The sequence below is a fragment of the Schistocerca serialis genome, chromosome 10 (genome assembly GCF_023864345.2).
Source record: "Schistocerca serialis cubense isolate TAMUIC-IGC-003099 chromosome 10, iqSchSeri2.2, whole genome shotgun sequence".
Taxonomy (NCBI): Eukaryota; Metazoa; Arthropoda; class Insecta; order Orthoptera; family Acrididae; genus Schistocerca; species Schistocerca serialis.
In genome coordinates this window covers 161,790,584-161,814,520 of record NC_064647.1, presented here as the reverse complement: position 1 = coordinate 161,814,520, position 23,937 = coordinate 161,790,584, and the positions used below count along the sequence as shown (strand labels likewise).

General features: G+C 38.8%; 2 protein-coding genes and 1 non-coding gene across 4 annotated transcripts in view; 1 reads left to right on the top strand and 2 right to left on the bottom strand.

Annotated features, from left to right (window-relative positions):
- Positions 1-21,877, top strand: part of LOC126425328 (speckle targeted PIP5K1A-regulated poly(A) polymerase-like) — a 231,286-nt gene extending 209,409 nt beyond the window's left edge. Inside the window, exon 12 of one of the 2 annotated variants that reach the window (XM_050088312.1) lies at positions 20,876-21,877. The gene's annotated coding sequence lies outside the window, so the exon portion shown is untranslated. Of the gene's footprint in view, positions 1-9,949; positions 10,065-20,875 lie in introns of those variants that run through there. The other variant, XM_050088313.1, reaches the window with a different exon arrangement.
- Positions 1-23,937, bottom strand: part of LOC126424629 (uncharacterized) — a 117,073-nt gene that overhangs the window by 13,624 nt on the left and 79,512 nt on the right. Inside the window, exons 5-6 of the mRNA XM_050087363.1 lie at positions 14,172-14,303; positions 9,510-9,737 (exon numbers count right to left, since the gene is read on the bottom strand). Of these exons, the coding sequence (XP_049943320.1) occupies positions 9,510-9,737; positions 14,172-14,303 (360 nt within the window). The remainder of the gene's footprint in view (positions 1-9,509; positions 9,738-14,171; positions 14,304-23,937) is intronic.
- On the bottom strand, positions 7,085-7,156 carry Trnat-agu (transfer RNA threonine (anticodon AGU)). Its single transcript has one exon. It is a non-coding gene; the product is annotated as a tRNA-Thr (tRNA).

Sequence of the window (23,937 nt, the reverse complement as noted above, 5' to 3'; positions counted from 1 at the left end):
TCCATTTGTGAAAAATATTCTTACTGGCTGACCTATCCAGGCGTCACTCAGGAGTTGCCCTCACAGTTTCGCTTCAGCCAGTATGCTCAACTCTCGACAATCTGAAGCTCGAGGCACGTGACAAAAGTCAGATATCTCAGGGTTTAGTTTAATGAAGGTTTGTTAGGTCTAGGTGGAATCAGGACTGAAGGAAGATTGAGTTAAACTTCCTGTCATGAATGAGGTCATTGGAGATGAGCACAAGCTCAGATTATGAAAGGGAGGAGGAAGGAAACTGTCTGTGCACTTTACAAAGGAACTGAAACTTCCTGGTAGATTAAAACTGTGTGCCGGACTGAGACTCGAACTCGGGACCTTTGCCTTTTGCAGGGTGTGCTCTACCGACTGAGCTATCCGAGCACGACTCGTGCCCCATCCCCACAGCTTCACTTCTGCCAATACCTCATCTCCTACCTTCCAAACTTCATAGAATTTCTCCTGCAAACCTTGCAGAACTAGTACTCCTGGAAGAAAGGATATTGTGGGGATATGGCTTAGCCACAGCCTGGGGGATGTTTCCAGAATGAGATTTTCACTCTGCAGCAGAGTTTGCACTGATATGAAACTTCCTGGCAGATTAAAACTGTGGGCTGGACCGAGACTCAAACTCGGGACCTTCGCCTATCGTGGGCAAGTGCTGAATACAGGTAATTATTACTAATAAAGTAGGAAAATCCTACCTACCATCTGAAAAATGGATCATGTTAAAGGTCATATTCACTGAACATAACAAACAGGGCACGGCAAATAGTTAGCAATAATACATCTGAATGAATATTTGGAACTAATGGTTCTTGATTCCTCATTGTGGGTTGTGATTTGAGAAAGATGTACAAAGAGAACAAGAGGAACAAACAGTCTCATTAACCCTTTCATTGACAATATTGCTTCCAAGCAACACTGATTTCCATACCACTGTATGGGCACTGTGAGTCCTTATTATGTATTTTAACTGGTAGTTTTGCTCTCAGTCAGCTACTGACTGTATGCAGTTGGCATGCCTATTATGGAGTGAGAACTGTACAGGAGTACTGTGAACTGCCAGATGGCACATGACCCTTATGCTTAGTTTGATCGTGAATGATAAGAGACTTTCATGCAAGCTCCCAGCTATCTTCTATAAGTTGCATATGGGAATGTTTGACATCCGTACTGACCTACATAAAAATAAAGTAATATTTTAGGTGATGTAGGACTTAATTGCTTCTGAGTGACATATTTAAACAAAAATTTTTTGTTGTGGTCTTCAGTCTGAAGACTGGTCTGATGCAAGTCTGTTCTGTGCAAGCCTCGTCACCTCCGAACACGCCTTTGAACCTGCTTACAATATTCAAGCTTTGGTTTCCCTCTGCTGTTTAAATTGTCTCACTTCTCTCTGTTATCAAACTGACGATTCCTCAGTGTCTCCAGATGTGTCCTGTCAACCAATCCCTTCTTATAATCAAGTTGTGCCATAAATTTATTTTTTCCCCCATCTTCCTCATTTGTTATTCGACCTACCAACTTAATTTCAGCATTCTTCTACAGCAGCACATTGAAAACTTCTTTTCTCTACTGGTGTTTCCTATCTATGAACTTCAATTGCTTTTCCAAATGTCTCCTCGGTTTCCTTTACTGCTTGCTCAAAGTACAGATAGGCTACAACCCTGTTTCACTCCATGCTCAACCACTGCTTCCTAGTCTTGTTTCTGTACAAGTTATAAATATGTTATCTGTAGTACCCTCAAAATTTCAAAGAGCATAGTCCAGTCAACACTGACAACAGCTTTCTCTAAATTTGCAAGTGCTATAAATGTTGGTTTGCCTTTCTTCAGCCTATCTTCTAATACACTCCAAGACAAAAAAAAAAAAAAGATGTATCATTAATGAATTATTCAACTGGGGCAGAAATCAATAGATGTGATGTACAGACAAACAAATGGTTACAATTCCAGAAAAAATCAAATGATTTATTCAAGAGAAAGAGCTTCACTATCCTTCATAACGACATCCAACAACTCTGTATCAATCAATGTTAAGCCGTATAGCTGCTTGCATAAGAGCGGGAGGTGACCAACGTGTTATTGACTTGCGCAATGTGAAGCTCTTTCTCTTGACTAAATCATCCAATTTTTCTGAAATTATAATCATTTGTTTCTCTGTACATGTACTTCACATCTACCAATTTCCATCCCATTCAGATAAATCCTTCATGGTGTGTCCTCCTTTTTTCCATAGAGTGTGTATAAATTAAAGTTATATAAATAATTCCATTAATTCAGAGAGCGGATGTACCTTGAAAACAAATTTTGAAAGCAGTGCCAGAAAACCATGAACTCCGTCAGGGAATGTGTCAAAATGCAAGTAATAACATACAGTAGTTCAAAAACCAACTAATTAGTAGCTGTTGGTCCTGATGTTGAGGTAAAATAATAATAAAACCAGAAAGTGCAACTGTTATGGGCAAAACTATATGCAGGAAAATAAAGAGGGTAATATTACTCGAGAAAGCTGCTGAAAGTTATATTAACTATGAGGGCGTGCTGAAAAAGTAATGCCCCAAAACTTTTTATTCTGTTCTCAGTATCGGCTGAGGTGTTACATATCACCCATATTACTCAGTCGAGTTTTCCACTTTGCTGATGCAAGTTGCAACCCTCTGCCACTAGAGGGCTCTGAATTGTAGCGTGTAGCATGGTGGTGTACAATGTAACTATAATGGTGTGTGAGAAACAGTGTACTGTAATAGAGTTTTAACAATAGAAAACTTCATCCACACACGGAACACACTTTCCTTCAGCATGACAATGAAAAACCACGCACAAGCACTGCAACAATCCAACACCTCAGCTTCCTGTGTTTTTGTCAATCCAAATACTCATTTGATGCAGCTCTCCACTTGTGCAAGTATTCTCATATGCACACAGTTGCTGCATCTTGCATCCCTTTGAAGCTGCGTACTGCAAGTAAGGTTTGGTCTCCTTTTACCATTTTTATCCCCCACACTTTCTCAGTTATGCAGACTGAAGCAATGAAAGCTCACTAGGCATATACGCCAATCACTACGCCAGTCTGGCACAGTGGCTTTGCACGACTGCAAGGATACCCTAGCATGCCTCCCTCCTCAATCAAAATTCGCATGCACACTTCAGCTCACTTGGTGTTCCTCCTAAACTCAAACAGCATTTCCAAGAGGGCTGAGGAGTGAATGAGAATTTGCATTGACACGGGAGGCTTGCTAGGATAGGCTGTACAGTAGCGCAAAGGCACTGTGCCAGAATGGCGTAGCGTTTAGCGCATCTGTCTGGTGAGCAGGAGACTCGAGTACAAATTTACATTATCACTTCAATCTGCTTATATACAGGGTGAAGATTATTAAACTATATAAAAATCATAAATTAGTTACAAGCTACAGTGTGCACACACACTTTATTCAACACGTAAACATCAGTACAGATATTTGGATTTAGGTTATGACATGTTCAAGATCAGTTTGGATTCCGTAGAAATACTGGAACACGTGAGGCAATACTGACCCTACGACTTATCTTAGAAGAAAGATTAAGGAAAGGCAAACCTATGTTTCTAGCATCTGTAGACTTAGAGAAAGCTTTTGACAATGTTGACTGGAATACTCTCTTTCAAATTCTGAAGATGGCAGGGGTAAAATACAGGGAGCGAAAGGCTATTTACAATTTGTACAGAAACCAGATGGCAGTTATAAGAGTTGAGGGGCACGAAAGGGAAGCAGTGGTTGGGAAGGGAGTGAGACAGGGTTGTAACCTCTCCCCGATGTTATTCAATCTGTATATTGAGCAAGCAGTGAAGGAAACAAAAGAAAAATTCGGAGTAGGTATTAAAATCCATGGAAAAGAAATAAAAACTTTGAGAAGAGCAGTTGAACGGAATGGACAGTGTCATGAAAGGAGGGTATAAGATGAACATCAACAAAAGCGAAATGAGGATAATGGAATGTAATTGAATTAAGTCGGGTGATGCTGAGGGAATTAGATTAGGAAATGAGACACTTAAAGTAGCAAAGGAGTTTTGCTATTTGGGGAGCAAAATAACTGATGATGGTCGAAGTAGAGAGGACATAAAATGTAGACTGGCAATGGCAAGGAAAGCGTTTGTGAAGAAGAGAAATTTGTTAACATCGAGTATAGATTTAAGTGTCAGGAAGTCGTTTCTGAAAGTATTTGTATGGAGCGTAGCCATGTATGGAAGTGAAACATGGATGATAACTAGTTTGGACAAGAAGAGAATAGAAGCTTTCGAAATGTGGTGCTACAGAAACATGCTGAAGATCAGATGGGTAGATCATATAACTAATGAGGAGGTGTTGAATAGGATTGGGGAGAAGAGAAGTTTGTGGCTCAACTTGACTAGAAGAAGGGATCGGTTGGTAGGACATGTTCTGAGGCATCAAGGGATCACCAATTTAGTATTGGAGGGCAGCGTGGAGGGTAAAAATCGTAGAGGGAGACCAAGAGATGAATACACTAAACAGATTCAGAAGGATGTAGGTTGCAGTAGGTACTGGGAGATGAAGAAGCTTGCACAGGATAGAGTAGCATGGAGAGCTGCATCAAACCAATCTCAGGACTGAAGACCACAACAACAACAACAACAACAACAACAACAACAACAACAACATGTTCAATATGCCTGCCATCACTGGCAGTGATGTGGCACAGGTGAACAGCGAAATTCTGCACAACCCGCTGAAGTGTCGGAACATCGATGCTGTCGATGACCTCGTGAATGTCTGTTTTCAGCTCAGCAATGGTTTTGTGCTTATTGCTGTACACCTTGTCTTTAATCAAAACAAAAAGGAATTGCACTTGTTCAGATCTGGAGAGCATGACGGCCAATCGAGGTCCGTGGCAGTGGGCTGTGGGTACTCCAGAGCCAGAATGCAGTTCACAAAGTGCTCTTCCAGGACATCAAACACACTCCTGCTTCAGTGGGGTCAAGCACCTTCTTGTATGAATGAAACCTTGTCAAAACAGGATCACTTTGGATAATGTGAATGAAATCTTCCAAAACCTTCTTGTACCGTTCAGCAGTCACCGTGCCATCAAAGAATATTGCACAATTATTCCATGACTGACAGTCACCTGTTGAGGGTGTAGACACATCTCAGTTGCAAAATGCAGATTGTCAGTCCCCCAAATGCGCTACTTTTGCTTACTGACAAACTCATCCAAATGAAAGTAGTCATTGTGCAACCACGTGCATACTAATTCCCATCGTGCCCCGCGTACAATCGTGCAGTTTGAATTTTCTAATGCAAACTGTTCAGAAGTTATGATTTTATTTCATATAGTTCAATAACCATCACCTGTACATCATAATGTAAGACTTGAAAAGATTTCTGTAATCATATATTTTATTTGGCCTTCCTTGATGCCACAGGATGTATCCTATCAATTTATCCCTTATTTTAGTCAGATTGAATGATAAACTTCTTTTCTCCCAAGTTAATTTCAGTAGACCTTCTTTAGCTGTTCGACCTATCCATAATTCTTCTGCAGCACCACTTGTCAGAAACTTATGTTATCTTCTTGTCTGTAATGTTTATCATCCACGATTCCTGTCTATAGGGTGTCACAGGAGAAATGGTCACTATTCAGGGTTATGACAGGAACGATCATCCAAAGCAAAAAGAGTCAGGTAAACATGGGCTCTAAAGTGCGTACATTAAAAGCTATAAGCAATTGTTCATCTTTACTACTGTGAATCACATATCTTTGACTTCTACATTACAGGATTGTTTTTCCTAATGCAGGAACTAACATTTTTTCACATTACTGAAAAGGACACCACATACAGACAACAAGAAAATGAAATTTTTAAAATCATGTGCAAACTAAACTAAATATCAGAACAAGTGTAAACTACTTTATAGTAGTAAATGGACACTTTTGTTACATTTTTATTGAAAAATGTTCTGTGATGTATAACACACAACTTATAAGTTCTGAACACATCTATTCAATAGCTTTTCAATGCTCGAGTCCCCAGCTGCAGCAAATTTCTTGAAATGACGTTTTTCCTGCACAACACTGTTTCTTGTTTGAAGTAAACGCTTTCTTTCATTGGTAATGAGCTAATTTTCTCCCCCGGTCATCACTGAGCAACATCCATTGTATGCTTCCATTTGTCAGCAGTACCACTAGGCAATGTGGAAAGATTGACATGTAATGGTGTCCTACATTCGTGTAAAGTTGCAAAATATCTCAGATGCGTATAAGGCTCTACATCTAGAATGTAAAATGTGCAACCTATATAAGACTTTGAATTTGTAGGCTTTCCTGGCAAAATAGCTTGTGGTACTTGCAGTGGATCTTTGAGTCAAGTCAACACAATATTTCAATGGTCCAACTGGCTGTCACCATCAGTGGAGATGCCGCTTTTGCCGAGACTCGTCACACTGTTGTCACAGTGGAGATGGCACCTTCATATAGACCGAGAAAGTGTACTCAGTGCATGTACCACATACTGTGAGTTCTGCTTCCCGCACCAAAGCATACAATCATTGCCATCGGTGGTGAAGGCAAAACTAATGAGGTACTACTGCCATTAATTACTCATCAACATTCTGCTAATTGATGGGCAGGTCACTGCAAGGTTCCACAACTTGCTCAGATGATAGCCCTTGCCTCATTTATTAACTTCATCATTCTAGCTAATTTCAATGGAATCCTTCAGAATACAATCCCAGTAATGTGAACCGGCAACAACCACATGTGTCTCATTATGTTTCACTGCATGTCCTCCTTTTAATCAGTTTGTTGTAACCTTGCATGGCACAGATTTTCCACACACCTGTCATAAAAAATATGAATAGTTTGACCAATGTATGCAATACTACAGTGGCGTAAAATCTTACGTGCACCAAATCCTATAAACACCAGCAATCCTTAACAGAACCCAAAGGGGTACTAATTTTGATTGGTAGGCAAAACACATACTTTATGAAATGACACAATTACAGAGAATGTACTGATCTCTTATGGATATGACTTTACGTATATAGACTGAAGCGGCAAGAGAAAATTTGTACCAAGGCTGGGAATCGAACCCAGATCTCCAGCTGACTAGGCAGGTGCTTTAGCCACTAAGCCTCCTTGGCACAGCAGTTCACACAGCTGCACAGACTACTCTGGCACACTGCGGATTCTCATTGCCACCCCAGTCTGATTTATAGTCCTCCTTACACTCGACACTTCAGTCTACATACATAAAGTCATATCAATATAATAGAGGGAAACATTCCACGCGGGAAAAATATATTTAGAAACAAAGATGATGTGACTTACCATACGAAAGCGCTGGCAGGTCGATAGAAACACAGCTATCTATCGACCTGCCAGCGCTTTCGTATGGTAAGTCACATCATCTTTGTTTTTAAATATACATAAAGTCATATATGTATAAGACCTGTAAAGTCTCTGAAATTGTGTCATTTCATTTTTGTAAGTACCTGCACCTGAGTTTCAGGCTGGATCCCCTATTTACTTTCGATGCTGAGGTGATATTCTGGAACGTGGAGAGCCTAGGCAATTCTGTTCATGTGTGAGGAGGAATTTAAAGTAGACTAAGATGGCAGTGAAAACTTGGATCAAGGAGGAAGGTTTGCCAGGGTAATCCATGCATTTGTGTGAACCTCTCTGCCAAGGTGGCTTAGTGGTTAATGCACCTGCCTAGTCAGCTGGAGGCCCAGGTTTGATACCCGGCCTTTGCATAAATTTTCTTTCGCTGCTTCAGTCCAAATACATACATTATGTTAAAAGTTGTTAAAATGCCCTCTATTTTAGCTTACAGGCTCACATCATATATAACATTGTGTCAATATGTTGCACAGAAGTGTGAGGCCAAGGGCAGCACAATATCATTACGGCCAGGACAAGTCAGTTAGAACTCTGCCTTCAGAGCTAATGTGTCAGTGCTCGAAGATGTAGAGTTTGCATGTATTGCAATAGATTTGCTTGCAACCCATGAGGAGAAATTATGCATAACGGGCAAAAATAGTCTGAGAAGTTTTCTGTGAATATTTCAGTGGAGTAGGGGCTCTTTCATGGAAGCACAGATTGGTAAAACAAAACAACTAATCACAAATTAAACAAGTGAACTGTATAATTTATTGTGTACATGTGCTGTTTTCTATGTATTTCTCTGCTGCAGCTATAATTATTGTAACTGAAAACTTGTGTGATACTGTGACAACTGTTGCAAGAAAATTAATGTGTGACCTCACTGGACAGCTGGCCTTACCTTGTTTATCAATTCTGAGAACTGCTATGAATAAAACTAATATTTCTGCTTACTGTCATGACACCATGATCTTCAGTTTCCTCTGCTGTTATGGAGGACAAGGAACATGGTATTTCTTCCTCTACCAGGAACTTTGTTTCGATATAGTGCTACATGATGCTTTCATATAAATTTTCCAAGCAACTTTCCAATTTTTGTCATTTACTTTTTTCAGTTCTTTGGAGAAATTCATTCAGAGCAAAATGAATTTCTGTCACTCTTGAGAAGTGCACTGCTCAATATCTTGAAAGAGCGTCAATATTTTTTAAAGCTGGTCTGGTCTCTACAATTTGCAACTTTATTATTATTTTCTGTGAACGGGAGTATATAACATATTTCTTGTGTGATATTGCTAGAAAATGTCTAAATGGGCTAAGTTAGCTGGTTGCATTATTCACCAACTAAAATTAGCTAATCTCTAATGAAATAAAGTGTTTATTTCAGTTAAAAACTGCCTCAGGAAAACGACTTCTTTTAAGGCACCTCTTCAAATAGCTCAAAACTTTGGTGATCAGTGGTTGCTGTCATTACTTCAGGCCCCAAATGCACAAAACTAGTCCTTAGACAATGGAAAGTCCAAGATGGAATAACAACAGTATTATCAAAAGGATAGATTGCTACTCTTTACATAGAGGAAACTTTGTGTTGCTGACACACGTAATCAAAAGACTGCTAAACATTTAAGCTTTTGGACAAATAAAGTCCTCTCTGGAAATAGAAAAAAAAAAAACACACACACACACACACGGCTTACCACCAGTTGCTGTGACCTGACTGCAGACTGCACTGCGTGCCATAGCAGCCAGAGACAGTGGTTACGTATGTTTCAGCAGAGTTTGAGTGAATGTGTGTGCATTTTCTATTTTCGAAAAAAGAAAGACTTATTCTGTCCAAAAGCTGAAATGTTTAGCAATCTTTTCATTACACCTGTTTGCAACTCAACTTTTCTTCTTTGTAGTGAATAGCAATCTATACTTTTCATAATATTGTTAAAATTAATCCTTACGTATGATAAAGACTTATTTTCATAACAGTTGGAACAATTAAATAATTACTTAATGTAAACCTACTTATAAGGTGACAAGCAAAATGAAGCTTCATCAAGTTATTGCCCTAGTTTGTGGCAAACTCGTTATATTTCTGCAGTACATTAGATCATCAATTGTCATTACGAGTAACTCCTTCTGAGCGAAAGTTCGGCTGCACAGAGAACACGGGAAGGGCTTCTCGCCAGAGTGCGTTCGCAGGTGACGCAGCAGGTTGTTCTTCTGTGCAAATGTCTTCTCGCACAAGTGGCAGGCGAACGGCTTCACTTCGCAGTGCGTTCGAGAGTGCACATTGAGTTCTGACTTCCGGTTAAAAGACTTCTCACACTTATCACACGGATGAGCTTTTCGAACCTGTAAAGAGCCAAATTTCAAACAACGTTAGTATTTTTCTTCAATAAACACAAAATTGACCTAAATTCCTTTTTTTTTAATTTACAATGCATACACTGACTTAAAAAACATATACCTTAGGTGTAAAGAAATTGTATAAATCATTAAATGCTCTTCTTTCTTATGTTTATGTCAACTGTTTACAGTGTGAGACTGTGTCTACCTCTTTCCAGATACCTAAAAGTGAAGCCTTGTACAGAAGTGAGACACAGATGATAAACTGTTGAGGCAAGAAGAAAAAAGAAGCTTTTAAAAATGTGGTGTTACAGGAGAATGATGATTAGACAGGTAGATCCAGTAGCTAATGAAGTGTTTGTCATTGTTTCATAACACTAGTCTATTGTATGCAAGCCCCTTCATGTTTGCATAACTACTGCAACCTACACTCACTTGAACATGTTTATTTTTCTCATGCTTTGGTCTCCGTCTGCAGTTTTTACTCCGATACTTACCTCCATTACTAAACTGATGATTCTTTGATCCCTCAGGATGTGTCCTTCAACTGCCTCCTTATTTTGGTCCAGACATCCAATAACTTTTTTTTTCCACATTAGTTACTCAATGTACTCATCTAATCTTCCGATTTCTTCTGTAGCACAACATATCAGAAGCATCTATTCTCTTCTTGTCTGAATTGCTTATCATCTACATTTCAGATCCATTCAAGGCTACACTCCAAACAAATTGCAACAATTGTTGTTGTGGTCTTCAGTCCAGAGACTGGTTTGATGCAGGTCTCCATGCTACTCTATCCTGTGCAAGCTTCTTCATTTCACAGTACCTACTGCAACCTACATCCTTCTGAATTACAACATTAAAGACTTTATTACAATTAAACTTATACTAGGTGTTAAGAAATGCTTTTCTTGCTGTTGCCCAGTCAGCAAGTTTTGGCCAGAAAAAATGCCGATTTGTTGGAGATCGTGGAATATTCCCGCTTCAGCCCCTTTAGTTTCATGAAGTTCTGACTTGTGGCAGAACTGTATGTAGCCTTCAAAATGGCATCTGTAATGGAGGTGCTTTCCAAGCAAAGAGCTGTCATTGAGTCGCTTCCGGCAGACAACAAGAGCATCACAGATATTCATAGGCACTTGCAGAATGCCTGCAGAGACCTGGCAGTGAACAAAAGCATGGTGAGTCATTGGGCGAGGTGTATGCCATTGTTGTAACAAGGTCGCACAAACCTGTCTGGTCTCCCACATGGCGGCCAGCCACACACAACTCAGTTCTGCAGTGTTGGAAAGTGTGGACATTCCCATTCAAGGTGATCAATGGATCACAATCAAACAGTTGTAGAAATACATACCATCAGCCATTAATACATCTCTGTGGGTAGTGCTGACACACTCGTCTACCAGTTGGGTTGCTATTGGTGTTCGCCTACTGGGTTCCTCACCATAAAGAGCTTCCATCTGTTTGGCTCAATGAAGGATGCACTCCATGGGAAGCAGTACGTGGATGATGGGGAGGCCATTGATGCAGCAAGACGTTCGTTCTGATGTCTATCATACAGGCCCTCCCAGTAAGGTGATATAAGGCTGTCACACTGAACTGAGATTATGTTGAAAAATAGGGTATTTTAGTCAAAAGAGTGGGGAATAATATGGTGTCTTGGAATCCTGAATAAACTGATTTCAGAAAAAGATTGTGTTGCATTACTTATTGAACTCCCCTTGTATATTCTCTTTATTTCGGCAGTCAGTTGTTTTGCTACCCAAATAGCAAAACTCATCTTCCACTTTCAGTGCCTCATTTGCTAATGAGATTCATTCAGAATCACCTGTCCATTATCCTTGTTTTGCTTTTGTTGGTGTTCATCTTATAATATAAGCATAAATGTCTACAAATGCATTACGGCATTGATGTTAGGTGATCTTGATACAGCCCCCTTGGTACCTCTAGTTTCCAGGGTTTCTTTCATATGCATTTCCTCTTCAAATCCTGATTGGTCAGAGTTGGAAACAAATTGCTTACTGAGTGATGGAATAAATTTGTTTATCTCATCTAGAAATTTTCTGGCTAGCAGACTTTGTTGAAATTTCATTGTCTTACTTCTTCTTATTCTGTAGCACTGTTTGAACTTATGCAACCATCCACTGCTTCCATTATCACACACATCCTGTAAATTGTATTGTATCAAGCATCCTTGAACCGCATAAACATCTGTTCTTGTAACGAGTGCACCTTGTCTTCCCTTGAATATCCATAGTTTTTCATATGCAATACACTGTCATATTGCTGTGGATTTATCCAAAATACGTTCTTAATTTTTTTAACTAAGCTGCAGATGATCTTCCATGTACATAATTATATTTAGTACTCCTGCTCCTTGGACAGCAATTATCCTTTACTACATTTCACTTGAGATGGGATATGTGGCTTGCTGTCCAACAAGGATGGTAAACTACACGGTTCGACACCTGGTTCAATATCACTTTCACTTGTTAAGCACATATTATTGTCATTGTACTTCTCCACACACTTGTACACCACACATTCCACTGACCCATCTTGCAGAAACACTTAATATTTCATCTACCACTTCTTTCTCACTCTGCAAAATTTCTTGGGTTCCTTTCTGAAGAAATGTCAATTTCGGCAACTGTTGTTGTAGGTATAATGCAATCTTTGCTTTTGTTGCCATTAGCAGCCAATATTGTGGTTGCACGATAGACAATGCGTGAGATGTCAAATGCTGTAAACGTCAATGGCCTTTTGCACCTTGTACTTAAGGCGTTGCTTGTCAGTCTTCAAAGTATAAGCATGGGATTTCGACGAATTGCTCAAAGCGAAATGGAATGGAACAATATATGCACCTGACTGAACCCATTTTTTCACATTCAACATCCCTTCTGCATTCAGGCAGGCCAATATCAATGTTAAAAAATATAATTAGCGTGGCATTCGATAATGGACTGCTTGAATGCAAAAATGTTAATGAATGTAAAAAAGTGGCTTTAGTGTGCATGTTGCCTGTTCCACTTTGCTTTGACCAGTTCATTGAAATCCCACAGCTGCACTTTGAAAACTGAAAGGCTGTGCAATGTTATCAGGTCAGCAAAAAAAAGTTTATTGTTCAGATAGCAGAGGGGAATATAATAAGTTATAACAGTGAAATACACGCGATTTTGATCCTATTGTATCGATATTTTGTTTCTCCACATTAGTGAAGTCTCTCTCTTAGACTTTGTACAGGTGATCATTCAAATGTCTCACAGTAAAACATGTTTTACATGCAACGGCTGATACCACTGAAACTTCCTGACAGATTAAAACTGTGTGTCAGACCAAGACTTGGACTCGGGACCTTTGCAATTCATGGATAAGTGGTAGAGCACTTGCCCACAAAAGGCAAAGGTTGCGAGTTTGAGCCTCAGTCTGGCACACAGTTTTAATCTGTCAGGAAGTTTCATATCAGCGCACACTCCGTTGCAGAGTGAAAATCTCATTCCGGGCTGATACCACTGTTTTTGGGATTTGCGATTCATATTCTAAACACATTTCCATGCTGTTCTGAGCATTCAGGGTCACACATTCCTTTGTAAGTATACAAGTATATAATATCATAAGGACTGGACAGTATTCTGATACAGTCACGAGTTATGCTGGTACATACCGATATGCAAGTTATGTAGCTATTAGAATTTTTCTGCAGATTAAAGCCATTACTTCACTTGTAGACAACTGTTGTTGTGTTCATAACAAAAGTAAAAGTATTCACAATGGCAGTTGGCATGTAAATAACTGTGAGAGTGAACACTGAAAATAACAATTCAGTACATAGGATACAGTGTTATATCAACAATAATAATTTAAGAGAGTAGACTGTGATATTGTCAACTTGTGTATCCTATACATCAGACGTGAATGTAAAGAAGGCATAGTCTGTGAGAAAACAACTGAGGGCTGTGACAGTCATTTTTCTGAAGCATCTTTTCTTCTTCTGTATCAACAGTATTCAGACACATTTAAAGCAGCTGGAGAAAATACTGAAATATAGTGGTTTTAATCAATGAATGGATATGTATTTCAACTTATTTCACTACTCAGACATATTATAATTTCCAGAGACGAAGTCTGATATCACGGAGGAATGAACAGCAAATGAAAGAAGACTATTGCTTATTAAGGATGACTGTAGATGTTCACAAGAAGTTTTTGTGGTAAAGTGTATTAAAAATTGTCCACAGGCCTGCTCTGTCTTGGAAATGTACATGTATATTTCACAAGCTTAGGAAGCTTCCCAACAGTTGTCAGTTGTAGTGTTCTTCAGAAGTGGAAACTATTACAAAAGTTAATTTCCTTATATCTGCTCTGCTTCATTATACTTACATAAAAACATTACAAAGTTACAACTGAATTAGAGAATTACAATTCAGTTAATGCATGCCAAACCTTGTGAGATTCCACATGTGCGATGAACTCTGTTTCAGTTTTAAATGCGTTTGGACATTTGTCACACAGATATAGAGCTGGTTTCTGTGTCTGTGTTTCAGCTGCTGTAGGTGGCAGGTCCACCGCATCTACCTAAAACAAAGTGGTCATATGTCACATATCTATACTAATAAGAAAACTCTCATGTCTGTCTGTGTGAACACTCCTCTCCGAAACTACCATATGTATTTTCATAACTAACTTGAGCATAGCCTAGGGCAGCGTATGGGCTTCATTTAATCAAAATTAGATCACAGAAAAAAGATATAACTGAAAGTTTTATCCATACTATAGTACTATCACAGATATGAAAATACTCTTGTAACATTTTCATGACTAAGCCACTGAACCGATTTCAATGAAATTTGGTATGGAGATAACTTGAACCCTGAAGGAGAACAAAGTGTGTAAGTATAAAATACTCATTGATTTGAAGAATATTATGTGAATCATGGGAAAATATTTACTGTTTTTAAAAGCTATTTACTGTTTTTTGATTTTGATCTTATCATATTTGTGAAAATGATTTTATTGGTTAGTGTGTGCTTGTGATATGATTCAAAGTAATGTATACAATCTTCATTGTGATTAATCCATGCTTTCACACTATTTTTTGTAGAATATACATTTTGTATAATGTGTAGCTACTTTAGTAGCACAAGGCATAGATGCACACTGCTGCCAGTGCCCCTCTGTATGCACTGTATGACATAAAGTGCGTTACGACAGTTCAGGAGGGGGGGGGGGGGGGGGAGGCGAAAGCGGAGAGCACATTGTGAACTATGCTTATCCAAACAGACACACATGTGAGGGCAGCTAATGTTGTTGCAAGTACAGTACCTCGCTTACTCACTCATCGTAACAAAACTACTGATATGCAAGTTTAACTGTGGGTAACAGCTATTACTTAACATAAATAACTTTTATGAAATCTATGTCCGTCCTAATAGCTGAATGGTCAGCATGACGGACTGCCATCCTAAGGGGCCTGGGTTTGATTTCCAGCTGAGTTAGGGATTTTCTTCGCTCAGGGACTGGGTGTTGCTTTGTCTTCATCATCATTTCATCCCCATCCGGCGTGCAGGTCGCCCAATGTGGCATCGAATGTAATAAGATCTGCACCAAGGCGGCCGGACCTGCCCCGTAAGGGCATCCCGGCCAATGATGCCAAACACTCATTTCCATTTCCATTAAATCTATTTGCTTTAAATGAAAAGAACAGTTGTTTATGGAGTATACCAACACTTGCCTGTCTTTCCCAGTAAAACATATTTCCTGAAAATAATGCTGATATGAACTAAGTGTTTGCTTTCATATTTTTCAGATCTGTCATAACATTGTTTGAAGCTAAAAAGTAATTTACCCTTCAAATACAACAGAGATTATAAAAGGGGAACTAATTTATGTGCCAATATTTTTAAGGAGCTTAGTATCGTGATTCACGCAGGATTATATATTACAAATGTGTGTGTTTTCCGTAGTCATCAGGAATTAACAGCCAAGTTCATAAATGTGAAACTAGAAATGAAGTGATGCCAATCTGAAACAATTTCAAGACATAAAGAAGATAAAAAGTGATCTAACACATAATTGTGTAAACACTGTTCTGCACTCTAAATATATGTGAGTCAATGTAACTTCATGTCTCTTTCTACATTTTGAATCATCCGTAAACCAGCCTGTGCCACCTAGTGGAAGGGTTGGAACATAAAGAGTTTTAGTGGTCCAATACAGGAATAGAAGGAAATGACTGAAAGAACAGACACCACATGAAATCTGCAGCTGTGACGCATACTGCATAAATTGAAGATGACAGGGAAGGAAAAGGAAAAGGAAAAGGAAAGGAAAGTGGAGGAGAGGGGAGGGGAGGAACTGTTGATATTAGCTGCATCGAGACTTAATGCAGAATTGGCAGTAATTATTGAAAATATGTGCCAGACCAGGACTGAAACCATGGATCTCCTGTTTACTAGGCAGTTGCATTAACCATAGCACCATCCAGACACAATGTTTATCGCAGACTATCTCAGCACGCTCCCTGGACAACTCATGTTCCCACATAGCGCCACTTATCCGCAGCCTCCATCCGCGTCCTCCATGTCATCAGACATGTCTGAAAGAACACACTCTGTGCATTCATATAACTGATTTGCCTCAATGAGCAGTGAATCCAAAATCTTCCGTGTGGATGCACATTTCATTTTCACTCATCGCTGCTGGTTTTGCATAAAGTCCCAATGCAGCTGATATCAGTTATTCCTTTCCTTTTCTTTCTCCCCCATCCACTTTCAATGTATGTAATAGTTTTAAAACCAGTTCCGCTCTCCTGAATAATTAAGCTCCATAGCATTAAGCAGCTTGTCTAAATTGTTTTTGTTATGATATTTCTCTTCCTACAGCTGTTGCTGCATTGTGTAGAATGACTGTGTTGCCATTCAGCATTGATTCATAGTATCGTTATATGAGGGTCACCCAAAAAGTAATGCACCACATTTTTTTTCTCAGAGGAAAACAATGCTATGAACGCAAAACATTACGTATGTATTATTTGAAGTCTCCTGAATGAATGCACCAAGTTTTGTCACTTCTGACAGATAGCATAGCTGTAGCACAGTTTTAAAATGGCATCTGTAGGTTGTGTACATTACAAGCAACAATCCATCATTGAATTTCTCACTGCAGAGAAAGAAACTGTGGGGGATATTCAGAAATGTTTGTGCAAAGTCTATGGAGCATCTGCTGTCGACAGAAGTAGAGTTAGTCGCTGGGCACGGAGGGCAAGGTCATCAGAAGGCAGTTCGGCGGAGCTCCACGATTTGCAGCAGTCGGGAGACCATCCACGGCTGTCACACCTGAGATGTTGCAGTGAGCTGATGTTGTCATTTGCAAGGACAGATGCTTTACGTCTCGGCAGTTGGCACTGCATCTATCTGTCAAGCAGCAAAGTAAGTTCACACAGAGAAACACTGGTTCTGCCACCAGGACAAGGATTGGTACCGACAGGGCATACACACCCGTGTTTCACACTGGAGGAAGGCCATAGAATGTGACTGAGATTACGAGGAAAAATTGGGTGTGTAGATAAAACACCATTCTTTCATGTGTGTAATTCTCATTATATTCAATAAAGAATTGTTGAAGAAACCACGCTTTCATATGACTCAGTTGCACAACAATTGGGATTCACGATATCCAGTTTTAAAGCGCTATATGATAAGCTCGTCGATTCGAAAAAAGTATATGGGGTCTGAAGATGGCAAAATGAATTACCTAAACTGGTTGTGTTTGAAATAAAATAAAAACCCTAAAGTTTATGCCTGCTGGTAAAGTTTATTGAACTGAAAAAACCGATCACCACGGCTGCATTTCTTGTAGTCCTGGCTTATTCCCTGCCTTGTAAACCATTCCACTATGTGTTAAGTTATACAAGGAAGTCTTTTAATTAAGGAATGTTTTGGTGATTGTTTTTCTGTATTGACAGTTTGATTATGATACAATGCACTTTGTCTAGTTAGCTTCAAAAAGAAAAGTAGTGATGGTGTGACAGAAGTGGGTTGACTGTGGTATGAGTTTATGCAATCATGATTCTGAAGCTGTAGGACTGAAGTAATGGTGTTGAAGTCCTTGATGTAGGTGAGATTGCCAGGTGTGTGAATTAAGTGATAAGTGGTTCAAGTGAACTGTTCCATATCAAGTGTGGTATAATACAGTTTGGTGCGATTGAAATATGGTACAAGGTAAATATAGTACAAGTTAAATGGCATTAATTTATGGTGACATGTGTCTTTATAGTTGATTCTACATGAGGTGTAGGATGTGACTGGAATATTAGTCAAGCACTGTATTTAAACATAAGTACAACAAACATAAAATTAATGTCCCTCAGGAGACAGGAGGATAATACCATGCAACACCACCTTGACAATGGCCTGCATTTGGCAAGGGAGTGAGACCAAATTGAGATGTCAAATTGCCGTATTTCACCTGCTGATTCAAACAGTCCCAGACTTTTTGATGGAACTGAGATTAGGTGACTCATCAGACCAAGCAAGTTGCAATAAGGGTGCCTGAGTGTTCACGAAACTGGCAACAAATGAATACTGCTGTGCACATGGTTGTCATCACATTGGAAGGTGGGACTGTCCATAGCACAATCAGTATGATGATGTATTAGGCTGATGCACAAGTTCATAGCATTTTTGTTTTGCATGTTGGTATTCTGGTTGGTATCGGTTTATTTATCAATTTTCATTTTTTATTTGTAGTTCACCGTTCTTATTTGAGTTTACATATTACCATTTTGTTGTCTGGAGACAGAGAGTGGAGCTGTAGATGCTAGAAAATAGAGTGCCCAGTGGAGAAATTGGGACATTTGCAACATACTCTTCTGTTGGAGTTCAGTACGGGAATGATTGCAACGTAAGAAGCCAGAAACATTTGCGTCATGTATGGGGATAGTGCCACTGGACAGAATACAGCAAGAAAATGGTTTTCTTGATGTTGAAGAAGAATTTTGGGGTTTGATGATGATCATTTAAACATTTTAATCCACATCATTATATTTTGTTTGAGAACTGGCTATTGTGATGAACTGTGATAATTATTCCATTGTGCAACATTTGCACGCAAGGGGGGAGGATCAAAAATTGGGTGTATGGGTACTGCATGCTCTAAGCCAAAATCACAAAAATCATCAGGTGGCATAATATGCATCTCTGCTTGCTCGTCATCAATTGGCTCGAACAACACTGACCATTCCTATCCTGTATTGTTACTGGTGACAAAAAATGTTGTCTTTATGCAAACATTGGGAAAATAAAGGAATGGTCAAGACCAAACAAAGCAGCAACTCCCCATACAAAGGCCTGTGCGCATCCTTAAAAGGTGATGTTATGCATCTGGTGGGATAGTGCTGGTGTGGTGTACTACAAATTGCTTCCACGAGGTGTAACCATTACTGCTGACATTTAGTGTCAACAACTGAGATGTCTTGTAGATGCAGTCCAAGAGCAATGACCAGGAAGACTGCGTTGAAGTGATGCTATTCCACAATAATGGCTGCCTGCATTCCCCTAGACTGACAAAAAATACTATACACAAGTTGGATGAGGTAGTTATTCTGCACCCACTTTTCTCACCTGATCATGCACCCTCACATTTTCACATTTTCCACACACTATCAAACAACCTTCAAGGTGCTTTCTTTCTGGATGAAAATGCACTCTGAATATGGCTCAAAAAGTTCTTCCCTCAAAAAATGGGCGATTTCTACAGTCGCAGAATTGAAAAGCTACCCCGGCGTTGCCAAAGTGCTGTAAATAGTGAATGATAATATATTATTGATGACTGAAGTCTCTGTTACGTGTATCTGTTGTGTTTATTAGACTTCGAAAAAACACTACAAAATTGTGCACCAACCCAGCTGAAGAAATGGCAACACTTGGTCACCAGAATGTTGTAATAAGCATAATAAGCATTCTGACTGATGTTGGCAGCAACTTGAATGGGTGGGTCCAAGTCAGATACAGAAAACATTCCCCCCCCCCTCCAAAGGTCATGGAACTAACTCTGGTCTGACCTACACTCTCCATGTGGTGCAGGTATAATGCCTCGTGGGCCACCAATACTCTCGATGCCTCAAAAATGGGCAATATCTTAACTTGTTGTACCTTATTACGTGCCTCCAATCATCTACTCCCCAATTTCTGTTGTTCGAATCATTAATTATGTGAAGCTTCATTTGCTGCTTTGAACAGTGGTCTTCTTGATGTACCAGACTACGAACTTGATTGCAAGCAGTTCCCTTAGCAATTTTTACTTTGAAACTGGTTGAAATTGACCAGCATTCACTAACAGCAGCAATTCCAGAGAGGTTTGAAATCGGTTGTCACTGAGAAAATGTGACAATTGTCTCCAGTCCCGGTTGCTCACGACCATTGTTCTTTCGCTGTGTTACATGGCTATGAGTGCTACACCGTACTTGTAGAGACGTGTCAGACAGTCCACATCGATAACTGGACAATTTCATTCAGTGTGTGGTCTCTGGCATTTCCCTGGGCTGGGAGACATAGCAGGAGTTTAGTTACTGTAGACCAATTAGACTTTGACCACTGTGGTTACTTTAACCACTCATGCACTAAAAGTTTTACAGCTTTCCCTTGGGTGTTTAGTATATGGTGTTAGGTGGAATGTTCCATCAGTAGACACTAGATGATGCCATGTAGTGCCATTTCCTTGCACAGCTATTGGCATATCTGTTGTGACTTACAGTTGTAGACGAAAAAGTGCGTTAAAATCTGGTTGTGCAAAATCCACCAATATCGTTTACCTGGAAATTCAACAGTGTTTTTAACTATATTGTGTATGTTACTCAATTACTTCTTAAAACAGATCCCTGATTAATTTTTTGTTCACATGTATATATGTGCCAGTGTATTACAATTTCTGAGGTTATGTGTGTGATTTCTCTGTTTGTGACCACTGGTCATTGTTACATTAGCGTTACAGATACACATTTCACGGGACAGTGTTGATGCCAATGATTAACAACTACAAACATTAACCATTGGTATATAGACAAAGACCCATTTGTAATAGTTAGTGTGCCCACAGCTAAGAAAAACAAATGTCATACATTGCTCAAATTGTAAGGTCTTGTGTTTCAGGCAGTGATTTGGGTGAAACGTGTAACAGCAAATATCTCCAGAAACAAGGAATGAAGTTAGTTTGCCCGCAAATCCCAGATGCTGATTTGATACGTTAAGAACAGATAACCTTATTTCTAACTGCACTGAACGTTTTGAAATGAGGAGTTAGGTTTTAAGATGGACTGAAATCTAGATCTTATGCTCAACTAAATTTGGAGCTATGTGTGTGGTACTCCATCCTACTATAATATGTTTCATTGTATTTATAATTTTCATGATGGACCACACTGTTTGAGTACTAGGAATTTTTTTCTTTTATGAGGCTAAATAAAGCAATTAAGAAAACTTTAGATCAGTGTGTTTATTTATGAGTGGTCAAAGATTCACTGTGTTATTGAAATATTGACCACAAATGGAACGATAGTTGATTGTTGTGTTGAAAGTGTAGGCTGGTCAATGTGTCCTCAGAGCCATGCCAACTCTGACTGCCTACAATTTTACCATTACTTCCGCTGCATTTAATAAAATGTATTGTATTAATTAGTATATAATCCTTTCATTCCAGTCCATATGTTCACTACCATAAATAACACAGAGTTATACATTACTGATAATCAAATTTGAATCTGAAAACTTGTCAAAGTATACCTGGTTTACAGTACATTATAAAATAATGGAGTGTTTTCTCAAGCCTAAATGTTGCAAGAGGGGCCTGCTGGCCCCATATTCATGGAAAGTTTGCAGAAGCAGTTTTGAATTTGAGTTGTGATAGGGTAATAATAAATTATTTAGCTGGAATTTTGTTGTACTTCATCTTTGTATTAATTAAAGGAATATACTGTTGATTTATTGTGTTTGTATTGAACCGGAGACCTAGAAACAATGGAGAGGCGTTGTCCCGCCATAGCCCTCAGTGGTTCACAACCAACTCCACAACAGGCCACAGCAGTCCATCCACCCCACTGCCACCCCACACTGAACCCAGGGTTATTGTGTGTGTGTCAACGAACTGATGTACAAGTCATCTACAACATTAATAATATACATATTAATTCATTATACAGCCTGCCCCCTCATCATTTGCTCTTGCAATTTTTATATATTTTTTTTTTTAATTTTTTTTTTTTTTTTTTTTTTTTTTTTTTTTTTGCTGGTCTTTCATTTCCTACTAGACAGGAGATAATGTTTCTGTACAAATACATTGTTGTAATTATATTTGTTAAATAAAATGGATCCACAAATATGAACTTTTTTTGAGGCCACTACATAGTCATAGTGAATGGTGCGGCCCACAATACTAGCAAGTCTGCACACGGCTGCCCTACAGTAAAGATCTGTGGCAGAAACAAGAATAGGGTGAAGTTGGCCAGGCATGAGTAAGATAGTGTTGTCACTGGACATATTTTACACAGTGTGAAATAAAGTTGCCCATGTTTGAACGGCAAAAGACAGGCAAAATGCATGTCAATGACATTGTGGTATTCCTTGACTTCAAAGTACTGAGGTAGCTGTCGGTTAGTGTGAATCTGTTCTTGTATTCGCAAGGAGAGGGATGCGGTTTGTAATGTGTTTAAGGTACAGGAACTCATTTCAATGGGTATCCGTTTCTCGATTTCATATCGTGACGTCGTAGTGATAAGCTTAGTTTGTCACTTTTGTACACAAAATTCAGATAAAATTATTAGAAATATACTCTGGGAGTAGAATATACATAAGTAACAAATTATGCGTGTGATTCTGTCACATCCATACTAACCAGCTATTAGTAACTTTTTAATGATGTTTTATAATTAAAACACAGAACAGAGAAGATATAAAAGTAATTTTATTTTACAAAATTAATGTTCATAATATTAAATTATTGAAATGATTACAATGGTAATTATTTGTTAACTTACATAAGTCTTTATAAGTAACACATATCTTTGGTTATACTGTGTGCCAAAAGTTTTGGCAGGAGGTGATGATGTAACTCAGTTTGAGGATAGCACAAAAGCAGTTTATTATAAGACATTGGACAAGTCAATTAATATCTACACAGATGAAGGTAATTTATATGCATACATATTTAAAATTACAAATAATACATTTAAATGTTCTTCAACAGATTACAAGTAGTGATCCTGTAAAGATGACTTTAAAGATTTTCCAGTGGTTCTGACCTCAATATTTTGTTTTATGCGTGTGAGAATCTTTTCATAAAATTTAATGCCCATGCAGGAAGTACAGTTTTGGCACATGGATGTATTGATTTGGGTCATATGTAAGTTTTTGTTTTATCTTGTAAATTGCTTGTTATATCACAGTTTTTTTGCAGTCTACTGTCCTTTTCTATTACACTTATTTTAAAAAATGTAAGAGTTCCCACAATGTAGATGCATGGTGAAGGAGGAATACCAAAGACCTCATACAGAGCTTTATATGAATCTCTAGATTTGCATCCATACACGATTGTAATGGCCCTTTTTTGCAGTTTGAATGTGACGATTGGTGCTTTAGAGTTAGCTTAAAATGTGACCCCATATTTATGATGAGAACGAATTTGGGTATGATAACACTCTTTTCTGTTTTTTCGCTACATCAGAATTTTAGTGAGCAAAGGAGGCAGCAGGTCTTGCTCAATTTTGTGGTAAGATAATCTAAATGCTTATTCCATTTTATATAGCTTTGCAGTCATAATCCTAAGAATTTAGTTGCTGTACTGTTATACCTTATTCATTGTTGATAGAGAGAAATGGAATGTACATATCCTTGTTCGGAACATTGTGAAAGTTCATGTGACAGCTTTTTTACTATTCAGTAAAAGCAGATTGTTCTGTGCCCAGTTGCTGAGCTGTTTTATGACTGTGTCTAATTATTACTGTGCCAAGGGCCTTGTTGCAGTGGTAACACCAATTCCCATCAGATCCTAGGAATTTAGTTGTTGTACTGTTATACCTTCTTCATTGCTGATAGAGGGAAATGGGCTTGGTTAGCTCCTGGATGGGTGTCCAAGTCTGCCCAGCACTGTTGGCAAGGGGAGCGACCTTTGTGAGGCCATTTGAGGAGCTACCTGATTGAGAACTAGTGGCTCTGGTCAC